This window comes from Gasterosteus aculeatus, chromosome 1 (genome assembly GCF_964276395.1).
Source record: "Gasterosteus aculeatus chromosome 1, fGasAcu3.hap1.1, whole genome shotgun sequence".
In the NCBI taxonomy this organism is placed as follows: domain Eukaryota; kingdom Metazoa; phylum Chordata; class Actinopteri; order Perciformes; family Gasterosteidae; genus Gasterosteus; species Gasterosteus aculeatus.
The window spans coordinates 23551148-23578800 of NC_135688.1; the positions used below are offsets into that span (position 1 = coordinate 23551148).

At 44.9% G+C, this 27653-nt stretch overlaps 1 protein-coding gene across 35 annotated transcripts in view; it reads right to left on the reverse strand.

The window, feature by feature from the left end:
• The window catches only part of dmd (dystrophin), a 196625-nt gene that overhangs the window by 12391 nt on the left and 156581 nt on the right, over positions 1 to 27653 (reverse strand). For 13 of the 35 annotated variants that reach the window (XM_078095891.1, XM_040172762.2, XM_040172679.2 and 10 more), the window contains 13 exons: positions 27463 to 27619; positions 26378 to 26489; positions 25027 to 25298; positions 23806 to 23952; positions 20993 to 21055; positions 19545 to 19608; positions 18213 to 18276; positions 15678 to 15713; positions 3370 to 3431; positions 3201 to 3275; positions 1399 to 1600; positions 1214 to 1299; positions 482 to 639 (listed from right to left, as the gene is read on the reverse strand). In XM_078095891.1, the coding sequence (XP_077952017.1) occupies positions 482 to 639; positions 1214 to 1299; positions 1399 to 1600; positions 3201 to 3275; positions 3370 to 3431; positions 15678 to 15713; positions 18213 to 18276; positions 19545 to 19608; positions 20993 to 21055; positions 23806 to 23952; positions 25027 to 25298; positions 26378 to 26489; positions 27463 to 27619 (1498 nt within the window). The remainder of the gene's footprint in view (positions 1 to 481; positions 640 to 1213; positions 1300 to 1398; positions 1601 to 3200; positions 3276 to 3369; positions 3432 to 15677; positions 15714 to 18212; positions 18277 to 19544; positions 19609 to 20992; positions 21056 to 23805; positions 23953 to 25026; positions 25299 to 26377; positions 26490 to 27462; positions 27620 to 27653) is intronic. The other 22 variants (XM_040172772.2, XM_078096010.1, XM_078096388.1 and 19 more) reach the window with 7 other exon arrangements.

Genomic DNA, 27653 nt, shown 5'->3' on the forward strand with positions numbered 1-27653 from the left:
CCGGATCATTTTTTCAAAGATTAAGGATAATCTGGTAATACTGCAATTAGTGGAGTCCTTTGTAGAAAGAATGATGTAAACGTCGGATTTGCTGCTGCTTTTGTGGCTCAACGTTGACTCTGTGTGCCCCCAAGATTTAAGAAAGAAGATTTCTTTCACAAAGAGAACGCTGGCAACCTTCCTTCCCTCGCTGTAACACACCATCACTTCAAACCCCCTTGTGAAGGTATGTTTACATATTGTGTTCAGTCTCTTCCACTTGTCAGACTCCTCCATGTTACATCTGCTTTCTATAAAAAATATTAAAACGGCGTAAAAAACGATAACACATCTGGGGGGCCTAAGGCATTAGTGCCAATGGACTTGTGGGCTTTAGCAGCATTTGACTGCAACCATTAGGAGTGAGAGCATTCGGCACTGTGGGCCCCACAGTCAAAACACGTCTCTCAGAATGAGGCGTCCCTGCCAGCGCCTCACTTACAAACTGGAAGCAGCTGCGGACTGACGGTTCGATGTTCGAGCCGCCGAAGGAGGCGACCTCGCCGAGCTGCCGGGGGATCTGGATGGAGTCGTGGAGAAGAAGACCAAGGCGACGCTGGTCGCAGAAACCGGTGGCGCTGGCGACTTGCCTGAACAAAACTGGAGGGTGGAGGGAGAGGAGGAGGATATGAGTCAAACACACAGAAATAAATAATCTGGAATTAGCACCTGGTTGTTACGTCCATGTTACAGTCCAACTGATGTTGGTGCAAAAAGTCTTTCCTTATGTATCTTGTGAGTGAGATGACTCGAAAGGAAAGCCGGGATTAAATAAAATCCAACAACTGACTACCAGCAGGGCAAGAATACACACATAATCAGTGTTTGTGCGTGCCACTGGCCTGTAGTTTACATCTATACATCACATTTAGTTTTCTGCCTGTCCCCGCCAACCGGGCAAAGCCCCCGGTTGGCGGGGACAAGGCAAGTGTGGCAAGTGTGTGCGGGGGCTCCTGCAGTTACAGTCCTACACTTCTACTCCACTGTTATTCTGAACGGGACAACGAGGGTTACTTTCATTAGACATTTTTTTTGCGCTTTCACCGAAGGTATAAAAAATGTAAAATAATCGCCACAGGTAAATGTCACCTATCGTGGTACAGGGCTCATGGGCTTCGTGTGTGTGTGTGTGTGTGTGTGTGTGTGTGAGTGAGTGTATGTGTGCACTACTCACATCTGTATTTATCCTCCAGGTGAGCCTTGCAGAGCGAGATAATTCCCGTTTTGAAAGACAGCGTCCTGATCTTCCCCGTACGGCCGCTATCAACCCCAAAACATTATAATTACTTTTTGGAATGTTATATCTCAGTGAAACAACAATGAAACAGAACCCTCGGCCGGTTGCAGCGCCACACGTACGTGTCGTAGACGTTGAGCAGCCAGTTGAGGCACATGTCCACGCACAGCGGGACGTTGACCAGGTGGGCGTGGTTCTGCTCCAGCCGCTGGTAGAGGCTGGTCAGACAGGCGACCAGCATTGAGATGTCCAGCAGCGGCTCGTTCTGCTTCAGGCCGTGCTGATCGAACACCTCGCACGCCATCGGCATGCTCAGCAGGTCCACTGCGGATGGAGACATCGCAAAAAAAAGGGGGGGGGGGGCGGGGGGCGTAAGTTAGTTGGAGACTTTAACAGAAACCTGGGGGTGTTCAGGTCCTCCCGCGTTTCTTAAGTCTGCTCGTGCCGCTTCAAGGACGGCGATGAGGAGGCGGACTCCGGGGGGGGGGGGGCGGGATCAATAAAGCACTGCATTATTCAAACAAAAGGGCGGGCGAGCAAAGGGGCAGAAAACATCAGCTAGACGTAATTAGACGTGATAGCAGGAAGGCCTCAGACACCACTCATATTCTCTGTAAGCTCTGCTTCCAAGGATTTCCAACCAGTCAAAAAATGTGTAATTTGAATCATTCATTTAATTTATATTCCCTTTGTGCATGTCTCAGAGCTGTTTACTGTAATACATTGAGCTTTTATCCAGTTTCCAGTCGCTTTTGCCATCCACTTCTAACAACTTGGCTGCTTTAATGATGAAGCACTTAACAGAGTCACATTATCCCTAATTCAGAGTGGTGTCCATCTCCAGCTGCTCAACATGGGTTCAATATTCACTAAACCCGGTAAGGGTTTGTCACAAAGTGTCACCGTTGCCATGAACATACAATTCGTTGTTAAAACAATTAATGACATCAGCTGTAACGAGTTTAGTACGGAGCAGCGGATGAAACTCAAAGGTTTACATGAGAAATGTATTTGTCATAACCTTTGATTTCTTGATTCTTATTTTGCATAATATTTATTCTTATTCTTATGCAGTCAAGGTTTTCAATGTATTTATATATTGTTATGTTTGAAGAAAAAAAAACTGACAATATCAAATCAAATCAATGTCAAAAATCAAATATATATATATATATATATATATATATATATATACACATTTGATTTATTTTCATATATATATATGTATGTTTTTTTTATTATAGAAAATAATTCTACAAAAACATGGTTCTTTTTAGTAGCACTCTCGAATGCTGTTTTGGCAAAAGAAATGAGCTGCTAGTGATAAGCAGAAGAATGAAATGCCTCCCAGTCTATTGCTGGGAGGAAAAGAAGAAAGAAAATCCTTTCGCCCGGGTTAATCATGAAACCTGCTCATTTGTATTTTTAGAAAGTCGTAACATAAATAGGCGCTTCCGTGCAATATGGCACCGTATACGCATAAAAACATCACGAGCAGCTCGTAGGTGGCTCACACTCTTCAGCTCCACTGGCGGGAGACGAGAAGGATGAGTAAACACACATATGGACACACACGCGCACCCACACACACACACACACGCACGCACACAGACTGTGGGAGCAGAATGAACTGGAGAGGAGACGATAGAGGAGAAAAACACTGTGGCATATGAGGTAAATAAAAAGAAAATAATAGAAATAGACTTGGAAATGGAGGAAAAAAAAGAACAAAGAAAAGAGTGGGGGAGGGCGGAAACACAATGGCACTCTTGGTTAAGGGAGTGCACTTGAGGCAGGAGACAAAAACCCTTTCACAGGAGGCATATACGTACATGCAAACTATATATATATATATATATATATATATATATATATATAGCTATATATATATATATATATATATATATAGCCGGAGGGTACTCACAGCAGAGAGCCTTCTGCAGGCGCCTGAGCTTCATGGCTGTCCGGTAGGCCGAGAATCGAACGTTGTTCAGGTCGGCTAAAGAAAAAGCGCGAGTCAGAGGGGGACATGGGGTGAGAAAATAGGAGAGGGCGGAGGAATCCGTCGCCTCATCCGATCATACAACTCTTACCCAGAGACTGGTAGAGCTCGGCCATCTTGGGATGGTCCCAGCATGTCGTCTGGGTTTGGTGGCTGTCGGGAGACGAAAAAAGAGACGGACAGATCAGCTCACGTCAGTTGAGGATCTACAGATTTTGTGATTGATAAAAGGAATGACGGTTTGACACAAGATGACATTCTCGTTTTATAAACAGATGGTAATTTGTACCAATTTTGTTTAAGTTCCCCGACAATATTTTCAACAAGGAATTATCTTTGTGGCGAGGAGGGAGCCCAGCATTCACAAACTATCGCAGTTCCATAGGCGTCTAAAAATACTTTCCCATGGACTTACATGACGAGGAGACATCTTTAACTCAGCAGATCATTATATCAGCATTAATAAAATCTGAACTTCAAAAAACAAAGACGGCTCTCTTAATCAGCTCGTGAAAAACAACGTGGCTCCGTTATCGAAAGAACAACTTGAGTTGTATATTCAAAAGATTATCACAAATGCCATTTGGCGATAAAAACATTTTTTTATGCACATTCCTTTTTTTATCTCTCTATACACTGACAAAAGAAATACAAGCCAGAGACAAGAGCAAAGCGTGGACGGATAAAGCTCAATGAAAGATAAAAACATTCTGTGCACAGGTCGATAACAGAATACTGACCAAATGAACAGATAACAAAGAAATGAGTGCAGACCAGAGGCAGAAGTCCTGAGAGCTTCGTTTACCCAAACAAATCCACCAAATCAAGCTAAACATTTGACAAACAGAGGTCACTGAAACAATGCAAAGAAGGGCTGGGGCGGTATGCCGGTTTCAAATTTCCACACGGTATTCATTTTTCACACACGTCATGCATAGCCGTGAAAACTGCTGTCGCTATTTGGCAGGCGGCAAAATGTATTCTCACTGCCGAGGCCACAGGGGTTACTTGTGGTACAGTGGGGAGAACAAGTATTTGATACACTGCAGATTTTGCAGGTTTTCCCACTTACAAAGCATGTAGGAGTCTGTCATTTTAGCATTGGTACTCTTCAACTGTGAGTGACGGAATGTAAAACAAATCCAGAAAATCACATCACATCCGCTGTACGTGTATTGAGATGGAGTTATGGTTAGAACTTTATATAACCTCCCTTTAACAGGGCGAAACACTAGAGACAACAGACAAATTGTTTGTGACACAAACGATTTGTAACATTAATAATTGTACAATTATAAATTTGCACCGCCGAACTGCATGCTGGGTACAGTTCAGCCACTATCACAACAAGAAGGAACTCCATCGCAACATGAAAACACGGACAAGAGCGATGCAGGAGGAACAACGAGAGACCAGAGATGCACCAACACAACTTGCGCCCAAGAGAGGAGCTGTGTCTGTTTTGGGTTTTGAAAAGTTGGATCACAAAAAGATTTATTGCAAAGTTTGTCGAACCGCTGATTACTGTGTGGTGTTTGTTATCAATGTACATAGGGAGTGATAAGGAGCTGGAAGTGGACTTAGGACCCATGGGAATGTAGGTGAAAAAAACAAGAGACAGAACAGAGGCCACGCCACACACACACCTGCTGCTCGCCGTTACGAGCGGTGAAGTGCTTTTCGGCATCAATGAATTAATGTGTTTAGAGTCTCTTGAATGCATCTAGAGAAAAAAAATATACCGCCCAGCCCTAATTCAAAGACATCTGTTTCTTCTTATGAACTACAGGAGGGGTCCTCTTTGGGTGACACGGACACCAATCTCTTTTTCTCCCTCCATCTTCTGACATGAAGAGAACTGCCCCCACACACTCAGCCGCTGCATCATAGACGGAGGAGATGGATGGCTGCCGTGTCATTCTGCCCTCACAGGAGCCCAGTCCTGGGTCTTCCCCTAAGCCTCCCCGGGGGAGGCGCCCAGCGGGCATCCTTACCAGACGCCCAAACCACCTCAAACGCAAAGGAGCGGCGGCTCGCGGATGACTGAGCTTCTCGGCCGCTCTGAGGGAGACGCCGGCCGCAGGTCTTTCAATCATGACCCGTCCTTCACGACCGGAGGCGAAGATCGACCAGTGGATCGGCAGCTCCGCCTTCAGGCTCAGCTCTCTTTTCGCTACGACGCTGCGGTAACCTCACACCCCGCTTGCCAACTAGACCACTTAGAATGAAGAGGATTCCACTATATCAAATCATTATTATAATAATAATAATAATGCATGTGGTGAAATTCCTCTTTGGTCATTTCAAGTGCAATTAAAAAATGTTCAGTGAAATCTGTTTGTACAAGCCAGATCCTTCAAAGAGCAGAACAGTCCATGAGCCGCGATTGACCGCAGTGAATAATATAATAATAATGATAGAAAACCGTTTGGAATAAAGAATTGTCAAGAAGATTCAATTCCTTTAGCCCCTCTCTGCTTCCGTACAGCAGAACTGCACTACCTTTTATTATTGTGTCTTCATCATAGGTCATAGATATATATGCAAAGATGCCGTTTAATGTGTCCGTTTAATATGGCCATCTTTTACTGCTGCTTATTACTTTAGATATGATTTACATTTATGTTTCAGTTTGATCCCACTTGAGTTCTAATCGCCGATCAGTGGCATCTTTAAACACCCACTTTAAATCGAAAGGCCATCAAGAAAATCGTTAAAACTCCATTTACATTAAAAGGCATGCATAAAAACGAACGCTGTTACTGTAAAGCACGGAGCAGATCCGACATGACGAGGAGATCTGGGCGGCTAATTCCTGCAGTGCCTCCATTTGAACAGTGAAATATCCTTCGCCACAGTACATATGTAGTGTGAGAAGTATAAGATAGTAAAATGTGATGGTAGAGTGCCAGCTGCCTGTTTACACAGAGCCAATAGGAGCCGCTCGGCTCATCCCTGAGGCAATTAAGGGCTTTTTGTTCGGAGCGCATACATTTGAGGGGTATTAAGAGATGCTTTCTGGGGTCTTACGCTCTACATGTCGGATGGTGGATAAATAGGCATTTTTGCTGTGTGCGACCCTGGAAATGAGAGCAGCTTCTCATTTAGTAGCACCTGTCAATCAACAGGTCTGTGAAGCTTCTTTGTTGTTAAGTTAAATATAGGACAGGCGGGGGCCTAGTAGGGTTCCTTTGGGTAGCTGGTGGCGGAGAAAAGGGCGAGCGACCCTTTCCCAGCTCGCTAAAAGAACACACGCCGAGTCGCTCGCACACAAACCGACGGTTGACCTTTGTCTGAAAAGCAGCCAAAAAATAATCCATACGCTGGTTGGTTTCCGTTTGTTTTTCTCTCCCACTGCAGGTAATGAGGGGAGGGTTCCTGCAGTGAGGAGCCGCTTTAAAAAACAGTAAGAAAAACAACCTTCAAGCTCAGAGTCACTCTGTGCCCGTTGGTGGCTAGCTGCTACGAGCCCGATGCTCCAATAACCGCGCAGAATCAAGCTTCACATTACGCAGTCTGCGCAATGTCCTTGGAGGACAAGACTTTTGTCCTCAAGCTTTTTTGTGTTTGGGCCATTGGGTCGACGTAGCAAAGTCTCTACAGGCGTCCCTCTTAGCAGCAACGCTGTCCAAATGTTCCCTAGAAGCCCGAGGTGTTCCCAAGGCAGCCCGAGGGCGGGCTGAGGCACCGGGATCAGATGCCCATTTAGACGGCAGCGGCTGTGCTCCGAGCCCCCCTGCGTGATGCGTGAGCTTCTCAGCCTCAGACCCCTGCTGGGCTCCCTGCTCGCCACAATCTTTTCACATAACTCTTGGATCAACGGATCAAACCTGCCGGTCCATCTCAGGCTCAGTTTAACTCGTGAACGCACCCCAAGGCGAAGGTATCCCTCACTTTGTGGCACAGGCTCACTCCCCAAATCAGAGGGCCCGACTCACGACTCACCGTTCCCCGGGAGAGAGAGCCATGGCCTCAGACTTAACCCTCACATTCCTACCCCCCCCCCCCCCCCCTAGACATTCACAGCCGCTGGAGGGTCGATCCACTAGCAAACAATTGAATCAGTGAAGACCAGCCGGCGTTGTTTGATTGGACGCTGTTGCCAACCACAAGTTAGGGAGAGTGTGTGGGTTGCTGTGCTTGAAACTTTCCCTCCTCGCCCCGACCGAGGTAATGCACCTCCTTCAGATCCCAAAGATAAACAGGAAAAAAAACTAAAAAACAGCGAGGCAATTTCTATCACTGTGATTTGCTTCCAAAGAAAGTCTGAAACAGAGAGACGTTACTGTGGAAAGTGTGATTGTTAAAATTTCCTAAATTGTTTTCTCGGCCAGGCCCAGGGAAAAGAGGTCATAAATAGGTATTGTGCATTAACTTTGAACTACAGATTAACTGTGCGTCTGTCTAGCACACACACACACACACACACACACACACACAACGACAGAACAATCATACATCAAATATGGCCTAAAGGAACCAAACATTTCTATTTTTTTTATTTATTTGAAAACTGACACCATGTCCCCGGGACGAGCCCAAGTGTTGATAATACATCGTAAACTGTCAAAAGATAAACCACGGCACGCCTTCCGCTCGGGGGCGATGTGATTCAAGCTGGCAAAGAACGGGGAAGAGTATTCAACATTTACACCCCCCCCATCCAACCATTTCCCAGCACCAACTGGGATAATAACCAGGGGGGAGAGCACTTAAAACTAACTTATTGGGACGAGACGGCTTAGAAAAAAACACGAGAAACCGGCTATAACCTATATGAAGTTCATTTTTCTCCAGGGCTTTTTCGTCTCTTCCAGAAAACATAAAGCATACTTTGTAGATATTCCCACCCACACACCCTAACCCTGAATACACAATGCTACATATTACAGTTAACAGGCAGCTAAAAGGCTTTTTGTGGCAGTGACAGATAGGCGTTGTGAATAATTGATCCACACAGAGACACGAGTGTCACTTCTCGCTGAAGTCAATTATGCCTCTTGGATGAATGATTAAAAGGTGGTTTATGGGCTACAGCAATGTCTCCCTCTGCACATCATCGAGACCGAGCCCTGGCAGAATGTTTCCAGCACCCCAGGTATCTGAGCGAGCTCAAACAATGGCCATTTTCAGGATCTGATGTGAGCAGGGGGTTAAAAAATGGATATTAATAGGAAGCCGTTTGTGAGGAGAGAACCAAAAACTACAGACCAAAAACTGAAGGATTACACGGAGGTCAAGGATGACGATGACAACATCATTGCACATCTGGATCTTGACACATACAGGACATTTGTGGTGTTTTATATTTTAGTTAAACGGGGTCACTGAATGTTTCAAGAAACATTATGCTTGAAAGAGCCTTTTTTGTCTGTCTCTCAGCCCCAAACTCATTGGTTCCTACTGAAGATTGAGATCTTTGAAAACAGCTGACTGATGCATATTTCAGTTTTTTGATAGATGAGAATAAATCAATCTCAATAATTTTCTTACTAATGCCTACACATTATGAAAGAAAACCCATTTTCAGCAGTGGACTGATTTATAATTGGTGCTTCAGGGGGGCATTTGTGGCAATGAAGTTGTATGGAATATTTAATTATTTTGTCATTTAATCTATTGGTTTATTAGTTAGTGTCTCAAATCGTAAATAGTGGTGAGAGAGATGTCTCCAAAGCCACAAAGTATATTCATAAGACAGAGGAAACCTAAAAAACGTATGAGAAAAAGGTTCGGTTTCATTATAAAAAATAATAATATGAAATATGAATACTACAGTAGCATATTAAAAAAATGGAAAGATCAAATTCTTTTATTCTTATTAATCAAAGGGTGGTATTTTTAACATCATAAAACACTTTTCCTTATGGAATGTTTTCTAATCACCGCCTCCGCTCGCCGAAATCATTGATGTGAAAGTGCATGAAAGGAGGAGAAATGATCTTTCGATGCTCTTGGCCTCTGGAGGTGGAAATAACTGGATAATATAGGATGTTTACTTTGTATACGAGTCGATTCCTACTACCAACCGATTCTCCACACAAGCCGCTTTCATGCACAGCGCAGTGTGGTGGGAACTTCCAACAGTAATGGCAGCTCTGGCTCATCCCCAAAGGTCTGGTCAAAGGAGAAACACAAGTTGTTCTCCCCTTCTGTGGTTCATTTCTCTACCTTTTGGGCTGTGGGCTGCAGCGATTTTAAGACTGGCTAAAGATTTTAGATTTTATTAACTTTTAATAAAAAGATTTTAAAGATTTTATTAACTTTGTCTGTGTAATTCAAAACATTGGCAGGTTACCTGGTCATAATACCGTCTAACCCCTGGATCAGAAGAGAAGAAAAAGGAAAAACTGGCTCACTATTTCAACAAAGGTGAATTGTCTCTACCTAATGAAATTAGGGCATACCGATGGCTAGCGAGTGTGTGTGTGTGCTAGACAGACGCACAGTTAATCTGAAGTTCAAAGTTAATGCACAATACCTATTTATGACTTATTTAAAGTTTACTTCCAGTCAAACTGCTGAAACACCCAGCCATGACAGCTGTTGGATCTACAATTTAGCGGTGCTGAAAATAACTAGCTAGCTAGCTAACTACCTACTGGCTAATGTTCTGTCTAGCGAACACAACGCAGACTATCTGTGAGTCGTCTGTCTCGGTACACATTAATGCATTATTTTGAAGGAAGTCACTTTTATTAGAAAGAATAACGCTGATAACCATACGACAGACAACTTCATTGGAAAAGCGCAACACAACGATTTCACCATTTGCAGAAATTAGCATGTGAACGTTTATAAGGCAAGCCCAATCATAAATCATGGACCAATTCATTCTCTGATGAGGAAAAGTCTGTTGTTATAGGAGGACGGTTTCCCAACTCGAATTAGTAGCATCATTATTTTATACCAGTAAACAGACTCTGGTGGATGTGTGGCCCTCTCACCAGTCACACGTTCCCCAGCGTGCCCACCGAAGACGACCCCCCCGAAGCCTTAGACCACTTTGGTTGATAGATTTAAGTCGAATTGATCCCCCTTCAAGTACAACTTGTTTAAGCCCGTCTTTCCTTCTCAACAAAGTTGTCTTGGACTTTTGCCCGTCTGTAAATAAATGGGTTGTTTGAATAAACTTTTTTGCTGGTTTTTAGTGAGAAACTATTCATATAAAACTTCATATCACGGTATTTTGAAAGATTCTGACGGTATCTCTGTATTTTTTTTTTTCTTCAAGTAAACACATTCATTCATTGACCCCGAATAGGACCGCCCGCCAACCGAACAGCTATTTAGCGCTCGTTGCTCGCTGTTAGCGTGTTGGTGTTTTAGCTTGTTAGCTGTTGCGGCCGCTAGTGTTTGTTGTGGGTAATTAGTTGTGGTAAACATTTTTAACCATGGCTTAATCTCTATGCACGTAAGACGGTAGTTACGCGCTCGGCTGGAAGGTGTAGAAATAATATCTGCAACCTGCCGAGTAGCAACGTCAGTTATTACGGCTATACACTGGTATGGCGGTGCGTGTAAAATTCATACCGTAAGGAAATTTGATACCGGTATACCGGTTAAAGCGGTATAGCCCACCCCGAATCGCTAGTTTAAAATATTCTGCAATACAGCATAATGTTCATTTAGTAAATGATGGTCCCTTTTAGTGTAAAATAGACCCTATTTGACAGGCCGCCACTGTCACCAGAGTTCAGGTTACAAAACATATAGTACTGAATTATGTTAGAACTTAAAACACAAACATTTGAAAGGCCTGGAGTTTGGAGTTTGAATATCGCAAAAATGTTATGTAACATTATAAGAAGTAAAGTTAGCAGCTATTAGTCAAATCTACCTAAAATTTACCTCTGCAGAACAGGGTTTAAAAATCAAATTAATCCAGAATTCTCCTTAAATTCTTAGAAATACCCAAATACAAAATGCATTTTGTCTATTGATTACCAAAACTGAATCCAAATGAACAGGATGTACCCAGTTCTCAATCAGATCGTGACTCCAATACGACCGATATAATTTATTGAGAACAGTTTAATATAACGGCCCCTGATTACTTAGGATGAGTCTACCCTGAAACGTTTTTGTCAGCTTCATGGTCACAAATTCTTTGTCAATACCAATCCGAAAAAAAGCCATTTTAACCAAATGTAGTGACATTCAGTTCTCGCTGACACAGAAATGTCTTCTCGCCGTTTATATTGCATCGAAGCGGCTAGAACTTATTATTCAAAGAAGACGTGCTGCTTGAATGCAAGTAAAGTTTTTTTCATCGCTAACTTCGAATCCAGAAACTGCCCCCTGGAACCCCCCCCCCCCCCCAAAGAAATAGCTTAATTTACACCAAATACAAAGACAGCAACCCCCTCCCGCGCGCGTGCACGCGCACACACACACACACACACACACACACACACACGCACAACAATCATGCCCCAGCACGTCAGCACGCTATCCAGCCTCCCGAGATGAATATCTATGTGCTAAAGCTGGTTTTATCCATCAGCTGCACACACGCACGCGCGCGAACACACACACACACACGCACAAAATGAGATCTGCCTCCAGCCAGTGCGCTTCATCCCCTGCTCTTATTCTAACTCCTGGAGTCACACGGGATTCGTGTCCTGTCCAACACTCTGATTAGCGGACGGTCGCGCACAAGAGGACCTAAACATTATTTTTATTTTTTAGCGCAGGCATCGTTTTTCCGGCTGGAAATAGCTGGTGTCTCCCCGGTGCTGACAGTGCGCAGAGGCTTGTGTTTTGCGCCTTCCCGTGCGCGTGTGTCCCTGTGAAGGAATGCAACACCGCGATGCATCGGCCCCTCTCTCTCTCTCTCTCTCTCGCTTTGAGCCATCGCACACGCACGTACAAATCCCTTCCGGGCGACATGCATACGGGTAAATAAAGGCAGGCCAGCACAAAGGTCCATTTGCATTGCGGTCGCTTTAAAGGATCCAATCCCCCCACTTTTCATTCCAACATGGCAGCAACTAGCCAGTGAAACCGGGGCTTTAGAAATAGGGAATGGACGGTTCGGGTGTGTGTGTGGGGGGGGGGGGGGGGGGGGGGGGGTCCCGGAGGGGGACGGGGGGCTTGAGGAGTCTCAAGTGGACGCACAACTCGCCCGCTTCCCGGGTACAACAGCCACGGCGGAGAAGGGTCCGGATGAGTGTAATGGCTACAAAAAAATACAGTTGTTTCCTTCCTTTTCATTGAATTAAGGTGCCGTTTTTTCCTGTCATGTGACACAGGCTCCATCCCTGAATGCAGAAAACACATTGTAAACTATATCGGGGAATATGCTGGCTGTATAGGAACATGCTAGGCAACATCCTTGTGGGGATCCATCACGGGTGGACTTGAAGAAATGGATTAGCCGCTCACATCCATCCCGGGACCATATTCCCCCACGTCATAAACCCCCCATATCATTTTATGTCACATATCGGCGCAGATTGTTGCCCACAGTGAAGGTGATTTCGAGTTGTCCGCTGAGGGGTGTGTATGTGATGGGGGGGGGGGGGGTTCTCACCGCCGATTCTAGCCATAAACAGCCCCCCCCCCGCCAGGGTGTCGTCTGCGTGCACAGTTTTACTGCATTACGACCAGCACAATTACCATCACCGTTATCAATCACCTCTATAAACAGCCCGCAGACCCGCACTCACTTCCGAAGCTGCTCCCGCATCGCTGGCCGATCAGCGCGCTCCGCGTCCGGGAAGAAATAAACCGAGTCCCGGGTAAAAAACCGAGGGCGATGTCCCGACCCCCTTCGCGGTCCGACCGAGAGTCGTCTACTGCCGGGGAGAGGTGTCCAAGATTACCGCGTGTACGCTCCGTGTGTGAGTGTTCCTCTGCAAGCAGCACCGGTGGGTTGCTCGGGCTGACTGGCCATCAAGACACGGTCAAGCCCGCGGAGTAAAAGGAAGACAACTTCCGCCTTCACGATTCAAAATAAAAGCTTCGGGTTGAAAGATGGCGGGTTTTTTCTTTTGATAAAATAACGTTATATTATGGAAACAAAAATGTATAAATTCACGGATCATTTAAAGCATTGCTGAGCTCCTTCTTTGTCATTGACTAGTGAATCCTGGGGGCCATTCAAGGAGGTCGTGTTGTGTCAGACACCGCTCATAATTTTTAGCCGCCTTCCCCAAGATTTGACCAGATGACACTTTTACCTTGAAATTAACCTCCTCATAGTTTCCGTTTTAGTCCTCTCAGCTTCTGGTAAACTTGACGCACTTTAGATAGCCGAGGCGTAGCTCTGCCCCTCTGCCTCCCTTCCCCCCATCCCGCTGCTTCTGAAGGCAAAGAAGCCTCCACGCAAACCGAGGAGGTTTTTCACCTCACTGACACGAGAGAGAAAAGGGAGAGAGAGAGAGATTGAGAGAGAGAGAGAGAGAGAGAGAGGGAGGGAGGGGGGGGGACTCTTTGCTTTTACAAGGTACACAAGAGACAGGAAGAGAGAGGGAGAGGGAGAGGGAGGGGGGGGGGGCTCTTTGCTTTGGGAATCAGTGTTTAAGGCCTGAGAAATTTGGAATGTTGCACCAGGACGAACAGAGAACAACCTGTAATTTATAGGCAAGTTCCAACTGTTACCAACCATAACAGTATATCTTACCTGTGTGTGTGTGTGTGTGTGTGTGTGTGTGTGTGTGTGTGTGTGTGTGTAGGCGATGACGTTGAGACAGAGAGATTCGTGGATTCAACACATGAATGAACCCCCACCCCATATTGATTTGTAAACTCTGGATTGCGTGCAGGAAGCAGTTGGTCAGCCGTATGTGGTCGTGCTGGACCGTCGAATGTGTGAGAGTGTGTTTGTACGCACGAGGCACGGCAGAGCGAAGCGTGTGGAAGGTGTGATGTGTGGACAATTCCCACACACAAAAGTATTCAGACAGCCCTGTGAACGAGGCCTTCTTTTGGTACCCGGCTTGTTGTCGTGGTTTGAGGCATGTTACTGACTTTTGTAACACTCCAAGGTAGGTGTAGTCTGCTAGATGAATATGCTTAACTCTGGGCTTGTATCAGATGCTTCTACATACAACTACAGAGCCTTAAGGAATGAATGTCAGCTGAGAAAGACCACACAATAAAGAAACTGGAATCTCAGGGCAGAATTAGTACCAGCTATATTGTACAAATTAACAGAACATATGTTGCATGCTGGGTGTGTGATTGTGTATGTGTGTAGGGGCGTTGAAGGTGCATAAACACAATACAATAAGTGTGTCACCAGTTGATGATTTTCAAAAAAAGTCAGAGTCTTTAAATATTTTGAAGCACCTTCCTCCAGACTTCTTTAAAGGATTTACATTGGTGTCGGCTCGGGGTCCAAAACGGTTTCGTCTGCGAACGAGTGACGCGGGAGCAGTGGGGTCAGAATCAATCAGAGGGGGATATAACATTAACAACTGCCATAAATATCAAGATACCCGATACTAGAATTCAATTCAATACCCCTGCATGTCCCCCCTGCGATCCCTCGCTGTGAGCGCGCACGCTGGGCAGCTCCGCCTCCTCCTCCGCTAGAGAAGTCGCTAGATTTGTCGCAAGTAGCTGTTGCAGTGCCTTCTGGGACTTTAGTATGCGTCCCTTTGACCGGCGGGCTAGTTATTATTGACACATTATATTTACTTGTGAGGCCAGATATAACTGTACCAAAAAGTTAGTAAGTTAGGTAGACAAAGATTAAATAAATAAAGACAGTGTGTGAATACAGAATACGAGTAGCAATCTACGTCTCAGTCAGTGATTATTAACATTAGATATTAGAGTCAATTTAACATGATATGTCCTGTGAAGCACAGGGCTTGGAAACATCAGTCCTGAAGTCCCAGACTATTTTTTTTACGAGCTGCCATATTGCCACATCTTTCCAACCCCACGCCTCTAGACGGTAATGTTTTCCTTTCAGGACCGAGCTTAGATGACATCCGATGACATCATCAGGGACATTCCAAGAAGTATTCAAAGTCTCAGTAAGACTGTTAAATGGGTATTTACAATATTTGTAACATTTGTGGAGTGATCCTTCAATATTAAGTTTATTTAAACTGTAAATGTACTCCTGTTTTACAAAAATATATAGGTTTTTATAGATGCAAAATTGCATATCCATGTTGATGGATTAAGAAATGTAGAGGAGTCTCCCTTTTGAAAGTAGTGGAGTCAAAGAATACAATGGAGTGCTTGAGTAAAGGAAGAAGAACAGCAATGACACGTCCAACAATCACATACGTTATGGTGTCCACGTACCTTTGGCCACATAATGTTTGTTTGCGTGTGTTTATAGATTTGTGATACTATATATATATGTATTCACGCCAAGTATAGTGAAGTATGTCGAGCTGTGTGTGTGTGTGTCTGCGTTGAGCGGGCACTCACAGGGCCTCGGTCATCTGGTCAGCTCCAGCTTTGTCACTGCATGTGAAGAGGAGAATCTGTCACTTCTAGTCCCCTCCATCCTTCCTCCTCTCTCTTTGTCTCAGTCCAGAGGGTTTTCTCCCCCCACATTCACGCGTGCGGTTAATTCCACGTCTCACTCGGCCATTACGCGTTAACTCAAACATAACAAACCGATAGTTACTGATTGCCAAGCCCATGCAATCTACCGTGCAAGCTTCCTCCACTGAACAGCGAGGTCGACCAATGGCATTGTGGGATTAGTCCGACCGATGGGCTAGGAATGTGAGGTGGGGGAGTCGAGCCTTCAATTTGTGAGCCACTCATCAAATCATCCTCGTTACAGCGTTGATCCCATTCAGGCTGTGGGTCGCTGTCAATCAGGACACAGATGGATGAAGTCTTGTTGCTAAATGCTAATGTGTGGTGCTTCAGTAGCACAAGTAGAGCGCGGCTATTGAAACAACCGAAACTTGCATCCGTTAGCCAACAATGATCCGTAAAGTTGTCAAATTGAGGATAGTGTATGTTTCATTGATAATGAATTCAACACTTTAATTTGTAATGGGAGAAAAGGGATACTTCTGTCTATCAAAAACCATAACATGATCTTGTGTTATGTATTTTCTCTACATGGTGTTATAATGGCCTGTACGACGCACACACTCAGGTCGATCTGAACAAAACAAGGTCTGGCAACGTTAAAGACTTTAAAGCCACAATGCATTTATCACAGCCCTTTCTCTCAAATATATATTCCGTTTATTAAGGATATTTCATTGATTGTCACCACAGAGCTCACTATATGCTAACACTGCTTCATTGCAGATGCTAACGGTCTGAGCCACAGTAGCATCACTTCACTGCTCCACAAGCGTGTTTGGAGGCATAATGAAGGAAATAATGTGGGAAATTCTGACCCGCTATACAGCCTGTGAGTTTTTACATCAGCTTGAACACATTTTGGGAACCTTGTAAGGATGATCATGTGATCGTCAGCACAAAGGAAAAGGCATAGCATGTGCAACTAAACCATGAAAGTAGCTTAGCATTAGAGTCACTAGCTTTGACCCGAGCACGTTGAAGGATTACCTGACTTTAAATGTAATCAGACATATTTCGCCTGCCCTTCCGAGGTGTCACCAACTATTAGTATTCAGTTACCAAGCAGTGACAAACAAGCTTACTCTTCCTCAAGCTTACCGGTGGCCAATAATTTGTGGTTTTCAATCACAAGTTCCCTGCCTTTACTGTCATTCTGACCCCAAATCATTTAAGTTTAGGCTTAAATACATTTTCACAGTAAAATATTGTGCCATATGAAATGGGACCTCAAACGCTTTGAACTTGATCAGTATGGGAGACTTTTACCAGCAACCCTCACTTGCCCAAGGCGAGTCCTTGTGCACCGTGCTCAAAGGTCACCTGGGATTTGGCTGGATAGTGGCATTGAAGGCTGGGTGAACAGGGGGTTAAAGCATTGAAAGCCCCAAATGTGAAAGTAGAGCTCAATGATTCTGAATCCTGATGCGTCTCTTGGCCACACTTGTCCTTCAGGCACCAGGAACGTCCAGGCTGAGTTTGTTCGGTCATTTGCCGTAACCCACGGCCCATGCTGACCCGGACTACTCGTGGCCAATGCCTCAACCCCAACCGACGCCACTGACCTCAATCAGCCACTAAGGGACGGCCTGGGAAAGGCAGTGGAATTCATATTCACAGAAAACTGGACCATCGAGTGAATTCTTCGAAGGATGATGGATGGATGTTAGACAAGATCAGATATTAAGAGATATTAGCCAAGCTAAAACAACACAGCAGTCACGGGCAACACAAATATGATTCTGTTAGCTGGCGTTAAGAATGCACACGTGGTGATGCGCAGACCCATGTGAGCTCCACAGCAAGACAAACGTATTTAACAATCTGGCCTAGATGTCTGTACATCTAGTGAATGAGTGGATATGCAAAACGTACGAGGTGACAGCTTATGTACCAACATCTATTTTCTACCACAGACAGTACAGGTGTTGGTATGAAATCTTTCCTCAGTGTAGTGCCTATGTGCAGTGACTGTACTGTAGACAACAACTACATGTAGTACAACATGTTCCCCAATGTTCTTGTCTCATTTCACAATTTCCTTGTGAAATGAGACCAAAACGAAGACATGGGAATAACTGATACTAATAGAGCTCATAGAGCGGCAAGTTTTACTTTGGAAGGGTTCATTTAACACACTGAAAGCGTGGCGGAAAAGCAACATCAGGTAATATCAGTGCAGAATTTGGCTCCGTCATAACTCGCAATTATGCTTTTGTTCCCTACAACAAACCGTTCCTAAAGTAAATGCTGTTTTTATACTCATGTGTTTATGTGTTTAAAATCATCATGTGTTTTCTAAAAAGAAAACACATGATGATTTGAGTCCCTCTACCCAGATTTAGTGAGACAGTGCAGCTAACTCACTGGGTCACACTGTGTGTGTGTTTGTGTGAACCAGTGGCAGCTACTTACTTGATGTAGTAGGGCACGTTATTGGGGGAGGTGCCTTGCTCAAAGGGGCTCTCTACAGATCCTGCTGAGACGGAGAAACAAAAGGTCAAAACAAGCGTGCACACCGCATGCTGTTAAACTCAAACTCATTTTACTGCACGAGCGACTTCTTGAGCGCGGCCGTCCTGGGAAACATGCACACGGCAAAACTGCACATGTGTAGTGAAAAGTTTGGTTCAAAGTAATATCTGCGCGATAATGAAAAATGGCACAAAAGAGTTATTGCTCATTATCTCGTTTATCATGCCCACAAGAGTTGGCTGCAGCGGGCTGCGCTCTGTGGGAATAGTCAGCACGCTCGGATCGCCCCTCCGAACCAATCGGATGACGAGGCTCAAGCTACCCGCTGTAATAGCGTTATTGCGCCCCGCGGGTGGAATCTGCCGCGGTTAAAAAAACAGCAGTGCTTCGAGGGACACATGTGGTGCATACCAATGCAGAAAAACGTGTAGAATCTCACATCATCCCTCATTGTACTACTGATTGTGCCCCAATCAGACTCTAACTGTCCTGTTACATTTGCTTATTGCTGAGTGATTAGGCGAGATGAAACATTCATATATGAGACAATAGGACATGATTTCTTTCACTTAGGTTTTGTACTGTGGATATCATGTTTTGTAGATGTGGTTGTTGTTCTGCCACCTTTTCCCTCCTTTAACGCAATATGTCATCAAAGTCTAATTTACATCGTAATTGTTCACTTTCTTTATTTATTTCTAGCCCCCCCCACTGTGGATTATGAATTATAAAACCGCCACGAGCGTCATGTGATTAAACTAGAGATAATTGATAAGAAAAAAGCAGCTAGCTGTTTAATGAGCGGCGCCAGGTGGACATTAAAAAGGGGAAAAAAACATGCTTATGGTCTCACATTGTAATACATAAACAATCTGCAATGTTTAACGGTTTCCAAGGGTTAGTTTCCTCATAATACTACAGGACCTGCGTCCAATTACTTAGTCTTTTTAAAAGAATATAGTCATGGAAAAAGAAGCGGGCAGCTCTTTGCGGCTTACATTAGTTAGCCCAGTGTTCTTTTTTTAGCTCTGCACGGGAAGAGGAGGACACGGCCGCTGCCCTTTCATTCAATGCATCGATCCATGATGAACTTAAATCCAAATGTGAATGTGAAACGAATGAGAGCCTCCCTCATATTGGCTGCAGCCCTCTGTTATGAACACGTTTCATAAACAGATCGATTACGCCGTCGTAGGCTTGTTGAAGAGTTTTCCCTCTCCCTCATCAATGCACCAGACTGCATGCAGGGAGATTTGTGTGCGTTTCACTCACCGTGCAGAAGGACAAAGTCCCTGTGAGCGTCCGTCAGCTGCTTCAGATGCTCATTGACGGACAGCTGACAGAGGAAGATGGAGAGAAAGACATTTAGACAGACTGATGGAAATCAATGGGTACTGTAGTGAGGGCGCAACTTTCTGCTTCCTCAAAGTTAGGAATGGCTTTATGCAATGGCAGGAGTGATTTTGTGCGAGTATCGCTGTGAACCATGACACGTGATGTGCCCAAAGAAAAAAGAAGAGTACAAGGGTGGGCGAGATGGAGGGACCGGTTGGGGAGGAGGCACAAAGACAAGCATGGAGGAGATAATTGAATCTATAGTGGAGGACTTAGAGGGAGGCAGTCTCCTGTGAGCCTCCTCCAGCTCTCAATGAGCCGTCTATCTCGATGGAGTCGAGGCAATTGTGCCAAATCAGGGCCGCTCTTACGTACACACAGGGAGGAGGGAGGGGGCTAAGCCCAGTGGGCGCACACACTAGCTTACAGATTCATTCATCCAACAAAAATACATTAACGATTCTCATTTTTAAAAATGAATTTCAACCCTCTTGGAAAAAGTCATTCGGCATTACGGCCGTTGTATAAATGAAGAAGAAGATGATAGAAGGCGTCCTATGTTAATCCCCGTGGGGAAATTGTCCTCTGCATTTAAACCATTAAACCCACACAGTGTGTACCGCCGTAAAGGCGCCCGGGAAGCAGTTAAGGGTTGGGTGATGATTGAACCTTGCAATTCAAAACTACAACTTTCTGGCTGAGTAAGTAAGCTAGTTTGTGACATCACATAAGCTGTGTGGATGCAAAATCTTAAATAAGTCATCTTTGACTTGCATGTCAAATATACATATAAAAGGTAAAGTGACATTAACAATAATGCAGTTTGAAGACGACACCCTGAAAGGAGGGGATACACAGGCCGGAATGCCCCAGATCACCTCTGGACTCTATTTGGGAATACGTCTCTACCACCCTGCAACTTCTCAGAAAGAGTTGCTTCCATTACGCCTTTGTAATCTGGTGCACAAATTCACATAAAAAGGGGCCGGCACGGCCACCTGACAGCGAGCTGCGTTCTGATGAAACCACCGACGCTTCCCTGGCACGGCATTCTACGCTCTGATGTTACTGGGCGACGCGAGCGGCTCCTGCCGGCATGCAGACCTTTGACAGACACTGATTAGCTGCTGAAAATAAAGAGAACCATCGAAAAGCTCTTAGACGGCTCAACTTCGCTTGATAGGAGTCCTGCTGCCGAGGGACCGAGATGCGTTATTATTACTCGGTTGGAGCGGACCGCTGATGGATGTGCCAACCTTTCATCCACGCCACAAATAAGTTGGGCCGCTAATGAGATATTGTTGGTATGGAACGGATGAAGATAATGAAGGCACAACAACGATGACCAGCCTTTAATGTGACATGAAGCCAAACGATGAAATTACCTTTGAGTCCACCTCACTCAATCCATTTCTGTCTGAGTGGTTTTTCCCCGTATCCATGGTGACCTAAATAGAATTGTACAAACAAGAGGTGCGGGATTGTTGAGGGGGAATTCGTTAAAATGAGCCAGAGTGCACCGTGTCCCCGCACCAACCAGTCAGCTTCAACCCTTTTCGGTACGAGACCCCTTGGAACCTACTGAAGTGACCCGAATGCACCACACACACACACACACACACACACACACACAGCCGTACCCCAAATTTCTGCCACATTTACATTTACAAAACATGAAAGAAGAAACACATATTGGACACGGAGCAGGCACAAGCCCACTTGGACCCACACACACACACACACACACACAGATATCCATCCATCACCCTGCCGATAAAAGTGAGGCCAATATTCCCGGGCAAACCTCCCGCTCTCAATAAACCACCTGCAACGGAAGCAGACTTTTGAAAAGCTGGCTGTTAAATCCCCTTTTTTCTGTCCAAATTAAATACTCAGCTCGTTTCTTACCATTTTTTTTATCCGCTCAGGCCTGTGAAAATGATAAAGTATCTTGCGGTTTCCCACGACAGCTGTATTTACAAAGCCATTAGAAGTGAAGGATGAAAGTAAGAATCCTTCCTTTTTATTCCATACACAATACACCAACAACACAATCATCTCACAATTTATCCAAAACTGGTATTGCACCATCAACTGTTAAGTTTCTAAAAGCCATTCCTCTTTTAGGGAGCAGTGTCTACCATGACAAGGTGTGTCCAAACGTTTGATCGGTACTGTATTTACTTCTTTTTTCAATGCTTTTTTCCACCGATGTCTGTCTACATCCACTATCCTGGTGTTCCCGCCTTCCCTACAAGAAAATGTGTGGATGTGTGTGTGATAGCATCTGGTTGGGCACTAACTTTAGAGACACTGGCCGTCTGGTCAGGTCAGTGCCTTGTCATCGCGGCGGCCATCTTGGCCTGTGAATCCGTCACATCCCTCAGCCCCTCTGGCAGCTGATTGGCTCTGGGTGTCGTCCCCGGTGATAATCACTGTCTGACTAACCACCGGCTTCATTGAGACCAATAGCCGCGCGCTGCCTCATATCACACCTTGTGTGACTACACTAACACACATATGCCAACAGGTCCACACACTCTTTTACGTGTGAATGCAAGTGTGATAGAGTCCTGCAAGGGATGCACCACCCAATGGATTGTTGACATCATCCGCTCCTAGAATGGTAAACCTATGATAAAAAAGTGTAAGAACTACTTTGTCTAATTGGGGATAAAGGGGACCCCCCTGTGAGTGCTATGTGTAAAAATCTGTTTATATGTTTCTGGTGAAGAAATATATCAATATTAGAATTGAAATTTTGAAAATTGCCTCAAAAAATGTCCTAAACATCCCAATAAATCCTATAAAACGTTGATAAACAAGGCTAAACATCTACATCTACGTGATAGCACTGTGTGTTGACAGTAAACATGACAAGTTTCACGTTGATAAGAATAAAGTACTCTAGAGAAGGCTTTCTCACGCCAGACAAATGGCACAGCCAAAAGGCCCTTTTCAAAGATATTCACTTCACTTCTCCTTGCTTGAAACGCCCCATTTCACCGCTTGTCTGGCTCGTCGGATATCACTGAATACAACGAAAGTGACGCGCAAATGATTCACAGCTTCCCCAGCTACTCAGAAGACAAACTGGGTATAGCGTTAAGTGACGCTCAAGATGTTTGATTGGCTGAAAAAACTGACAACCGAAGCCCCCTGACGACGATACAGAGAGAGAGAGGAGTAAGAAAGATGGTGCAGGCTGTAGTCCATTGCAAAAACACAGATTAATCCATCATATCTGTGAAAAGGCAAGATATTTTTATGATTTCTCAGCTTCGATGGCTTTTGGTTTTGTACTATAAGTTCGGCATGGTTTGTCGGAGAGAAAATGATACACACTCCCCGGATTCAGCACAATCTCCCCCAGCTCTGTGTGGTGTCATTTGCAACATTTAGCAAAAATTGTTCAACTGTTGTACCGCTGAGTGCAAAATTTCTGGACTAATTTGCATGGAATATATTTTTACTCTTAGTCCACTGACTAAAGTTGTGTTTGTAGAAATAGGATTTCTGCTTATTGTAGCTGTGTTCATGCTGTACCCCTTTGTTCTGTTCTGGTTATTGACACATATCTGATTCATCCGCTGCGATGGCATGGTGGGTATTGTACTTGTATACTATTGTACTTGCATGGTTTGTCTGAGATATGAATGGTATCACTAGATTCAGGGTGATCTGCTAATGCTGTTTGGTGTGTTTTTTGCCATTATAGCATTTACCAGCGTATGCATGTTTGGACTAATTTGCATAGTATATTTAACACAAAACTGACTAAAGATGTGTTTGGAGCATTTTCATATGAATCATTGCATATTGTAGCCAGGACTCTAATGCTTCAAACCGCAAAATATATTGATGTATTCTAAGGCATGAACAAATGGCCAAGAAGAGTATTCGTGGTGGGAGACTTTTCTTTTCTTTCTCCCAAATTCTAACCACAGTGAAATAGTAGAGCACATGAAAGGCCGTGTCTGTGTGTTTAATCACAGGCTCTCTGAGCTCTGCGGCGGGCAGGTTGGTGCAGGTTTTGCAAAGCTGGACTCCTGCTGGGCTCTATTAGAAATAGTCAGGGTAAATAACGCTACCGTAGTTCAACTAGTGTCATCATTCTTCGACAAAGCCATGGATTTCTCCTCTGATGCTTGTACAGTACATATTCCCATTAGATAGAAGCATCCGTATGCGTCCATACCTGCAGCAGCCTCCAGCGCGTGTTGAGATCTTCGATGCGCTCCAGGTTGCCGGGCGACAGCTGGATGTCGGGCGGACCGTAAGTGGACGCCAAGTGGTTCATGTGCGTTACGTCGTCCTGAATCGGAGCGATCTCCTCCTGGAACTCCTGGAACACAGACGCACGTTCAGCTTGAATTCGGGGTCATTTGTATCGGGCTGCATTGTTTAAAGTGCGGAGATGACATTTGGGTTGTTGGTAGTCCCGCCTTCAGTCAGAACAAACTGATGGACCGTCATGTAAAGTCCAGTTATTTAGCTTGTTTAATGTTTGCAGATTAATGTTTGAAGATTACTCTTCTCTGTCTTCCACTTTAAGCTGTGATGCGTGCAGCGTAAGTGGAAAGTAATGTACATCTGTGACTGTAACACGTGTTTTTAAAATAGGCCGTGGCAACATTTACAAATAGTAAACAGTATGTCATTCTCAAATAAGTATTCTGATCTTGGTACATTTACTAGAAATGGGGGCCAAGCCATGTGTGGCTATGGACGCTCTGGGTGGTATGCTCGTTCTCATTGAGGCTACTATGAGGATAGCAGTTAGCTTAGCTAACTTACTAAATAATCATTCTACAAAACTCTACAATCAAAGAGTCACCAGTGTCTTAACCGTAATCTCACTTCCTGTGGGTGAGTGGGGAGCACGGTCGTCCTCCAATCAGAGGGTTGTCGGTTTGATCCCAGGCCCCGCTAACCCGCATGTTGTTGTGTCCTTGGGCAAGACACTTAACCCAACATTGCTCCTGTAGCTGCAACTACAGTGTGTGAATGTTAGTTACTGATGGGCAGGTGTCACTGTGTATGGTTCTGTCATCAGGGTGTGAATGGGTGTGAATGGGTGAATGATGTCATGTAGTGTTAAAGCGCTTTGAGTGGTCAGAAGACTAGAAAAGCGCTATACAAGTACAGGCCATTTACCATTTACCATTCCTTTGAGTTGGATCTAATTTGTTTTCTTTCATCTGTTGAGTTCCTTACTTGTTTTCCATCTGTAAGTACAGGTGGTTTGTTTCGCTTAAGTACTCAATGTTCTAAAGTGGACAATTATTATTCTTTCCTGCCGGACACCTTTCAATTTCTCCATGTACCCTAAACACAACACATTTATCGTCGTATCCCTCTCCCTTTGCCTCTCGCGGGCCGCCCTCATACTTTTGAAGCAAGCGTCATTCTGTCCGACCTTGACTCTGTCAATGTGCTCCGGCAGGGAGGCGATCAGCAGGGATTCATCCACAGGTTCCCACGACTCCTTCACCATCGCGGCCTGCCGCAGCTGCCCGTCCAGCAGGTCCTCCGCCTCCTGGAGCTCCATCAGCCTATCCAGTGCCAGCTCCAGCCTCCTCTGCCAGTCGTCCGAATCGCCGCTAAGCCCGTCCCACCTGGTCGCCAAGTCGTCCGCCTCTTTGCGGAGGACTCGGCCGACGTTCTGGGCGCGCTCCTCAGGGCTGATGCCTACGGGAGGGCAGAGGGAAGAGGTCTCGGATTAACATCTCCGGGGGCAGCAGATACTGGATCCTTAAAGAATTTGCAAACCTACAATCCCTTATGTTTCTGCCCTGATTCATCTGATATATATTTATATTGCCGGGAAGTAACGAAAAAGGGATTTAAATAAAATAAAATGGACCTTTGATTTAGTGTTGATTTCATTTTTTAAAACCCCAATGGAGAGTGTTTGACGGAACCCTGTGGGCCCGGCTGCAATGCACAGCATAACACGGCCATTAAGGGGGAACCTGCTGTTGTTCAATTGAATGTCTTCACCTGGGCGAACTCAAACGTGATGAAGACGCCATATTCTCAAAAAGAATTCAGCGTTTTAGGTGTCTCCGGGCGCCGCCAGTTGGAAGGCAGAGAGAGGAAGTGAGTTCACCCTTTCTCCTCCGTGTCCCCCGAGTGTCTCTGAGTGCCAAGGCCACAGTTTAAGTTCAGCTGCCTTCCATGAGCCTGGTAACCGGGCTGCCACCATGGTGAACAGGGAAGTCAGTGTGTGTGTTTGTGCATTAAGGCCTGTGTGTGGTTATTACCAAGCTGTTACTAAGGTCCAAAGATCTCCGTGATCCACCTTATCAATCGATCTTTAAAATAAAACTTTATATATTTCTCCTCTTGCTTGTAGTGCCATTCATCAATCTAGATTATTTGGTGTGATTTAGCACAGTGTTGTGTCTTATATAAATATAAAAACAATCAAACTATTTCCCGGAACGAAACAAATCAAACCACAATCACATGACTTGGCCCCCCCCCACTCAGCTACATGATGGACCTGAGTGATGACGTTTAGTTACGTGGTACCAATAACCTCTTTAAAAATACGTAAAGGCTTTACAATTCTACTACACAACTATGTCGTGGAACACAATGTTAGAATCTCATACGCTTTGATTCAACCAAAGGCCCAGTAAACAACACACAGACTTTGGGAGGATGGAACAGGAAATGCAAAACATGTTAGCTCAGTACTCTCTTTTTACTTATTCCTGCGGCATTCTGTATGCAGACACTTGTGTGTGTGTGTGTGTGTGTACCCCTCTGCTCAGGAGACGGCGTGTCCCTGGGCAGCCCAGACAGAAAGACTTCCACATCGTCCAGAGCCTTGGTGACCACTGGCTCTTTGGCTCTCAATTCCCTCCTGAAGCCCTGTGACAACACACATGCACACACGCAAAAACAACACATGAGAGGATTTCTCAATGAACGCTGTTGCCTTTTATTGAAAATAAGGAACTATAAAACATCCCCAGGAGTCAACACATCTTATGGCATATGTTTTTGAAGCATTGGTAGAATGATGCACACTGTAGGATTCAATGGTTTGTCTCCCCTCATTTTAAAACGTGTCTGGATCTATTATGCAACGCTTTGACTAAAAGCCTTTTCACTAATGCATACCTTCTACAATTCCACACTTTGAGACTCATAGTTTTACACATGAAATGAACAAATCAGCAAAGCCATTAATCTCGCTTTTGTATTTTCCCTTTTTTGCATAAAATGAGTTTCCTTTAACCTGTTCTTGCGTTCCCTTTCTTGTGAGCCGCGGGATGTTAGTCAGAGGGACATTAAGTCTGCTTTTACAACAGAACACCAAATCTTTTGTCATGAAAGGATCAATTAGGCTCTTTCTGTTGTTTGCCTGCTGAGCTGAAGGTTCTGAGGCGTGTTCTTTTTATTATGACTCAGCATGGATAATTAGCAAGTGAGAATCCCCGCTGCGCAAGTCCCTGTGGATGTGCATCCTTGGGCAATGATGTGTTCTGATACCATCAGACGCCCAATTGTCCGATAGCAAAAAACAAAAAGTTCACGTTGCCACTTTCCATTGACTGGTTGGTGGACATGCGTGTGTGCCGAGGTGACCCTTGGGCCAACAAGACAACATGAACATGTGACTGAAGACTGATCAGTCAAATGAGTAAAATGTACACCAGAATTGGTTCGGAAAAATGCGTCTTCATATCAAATTTAGTGCCTCAGCTTTTGTTCGAAAGGCAAAGAACACCTTAATTTACTCTGGAAAAAAAACTATGGCCCCAGAGTCAGCAGCTTCTCGAATTCTTTGACCCGAGACGCTGCAGAGACAAGTGTCCCACGTGTGTGTGTGTCCTCCTACCCGGTGCGTGTCCAGCTGTGACTGCACGGCGGGCACGTCGCCCCCGACCGGCGACTCCTTCTCCAGCTGTTGACTTCTCAGCCGAAGCCAGTTGAGCAGCTCCTGCAGCGACATGTGGAGCCTCTTCCACGGGGCCATCTCAGAGTCCAGGTGGGCCCTTGGGACACAAATCCCAGTTGTTGTCGTCTGTT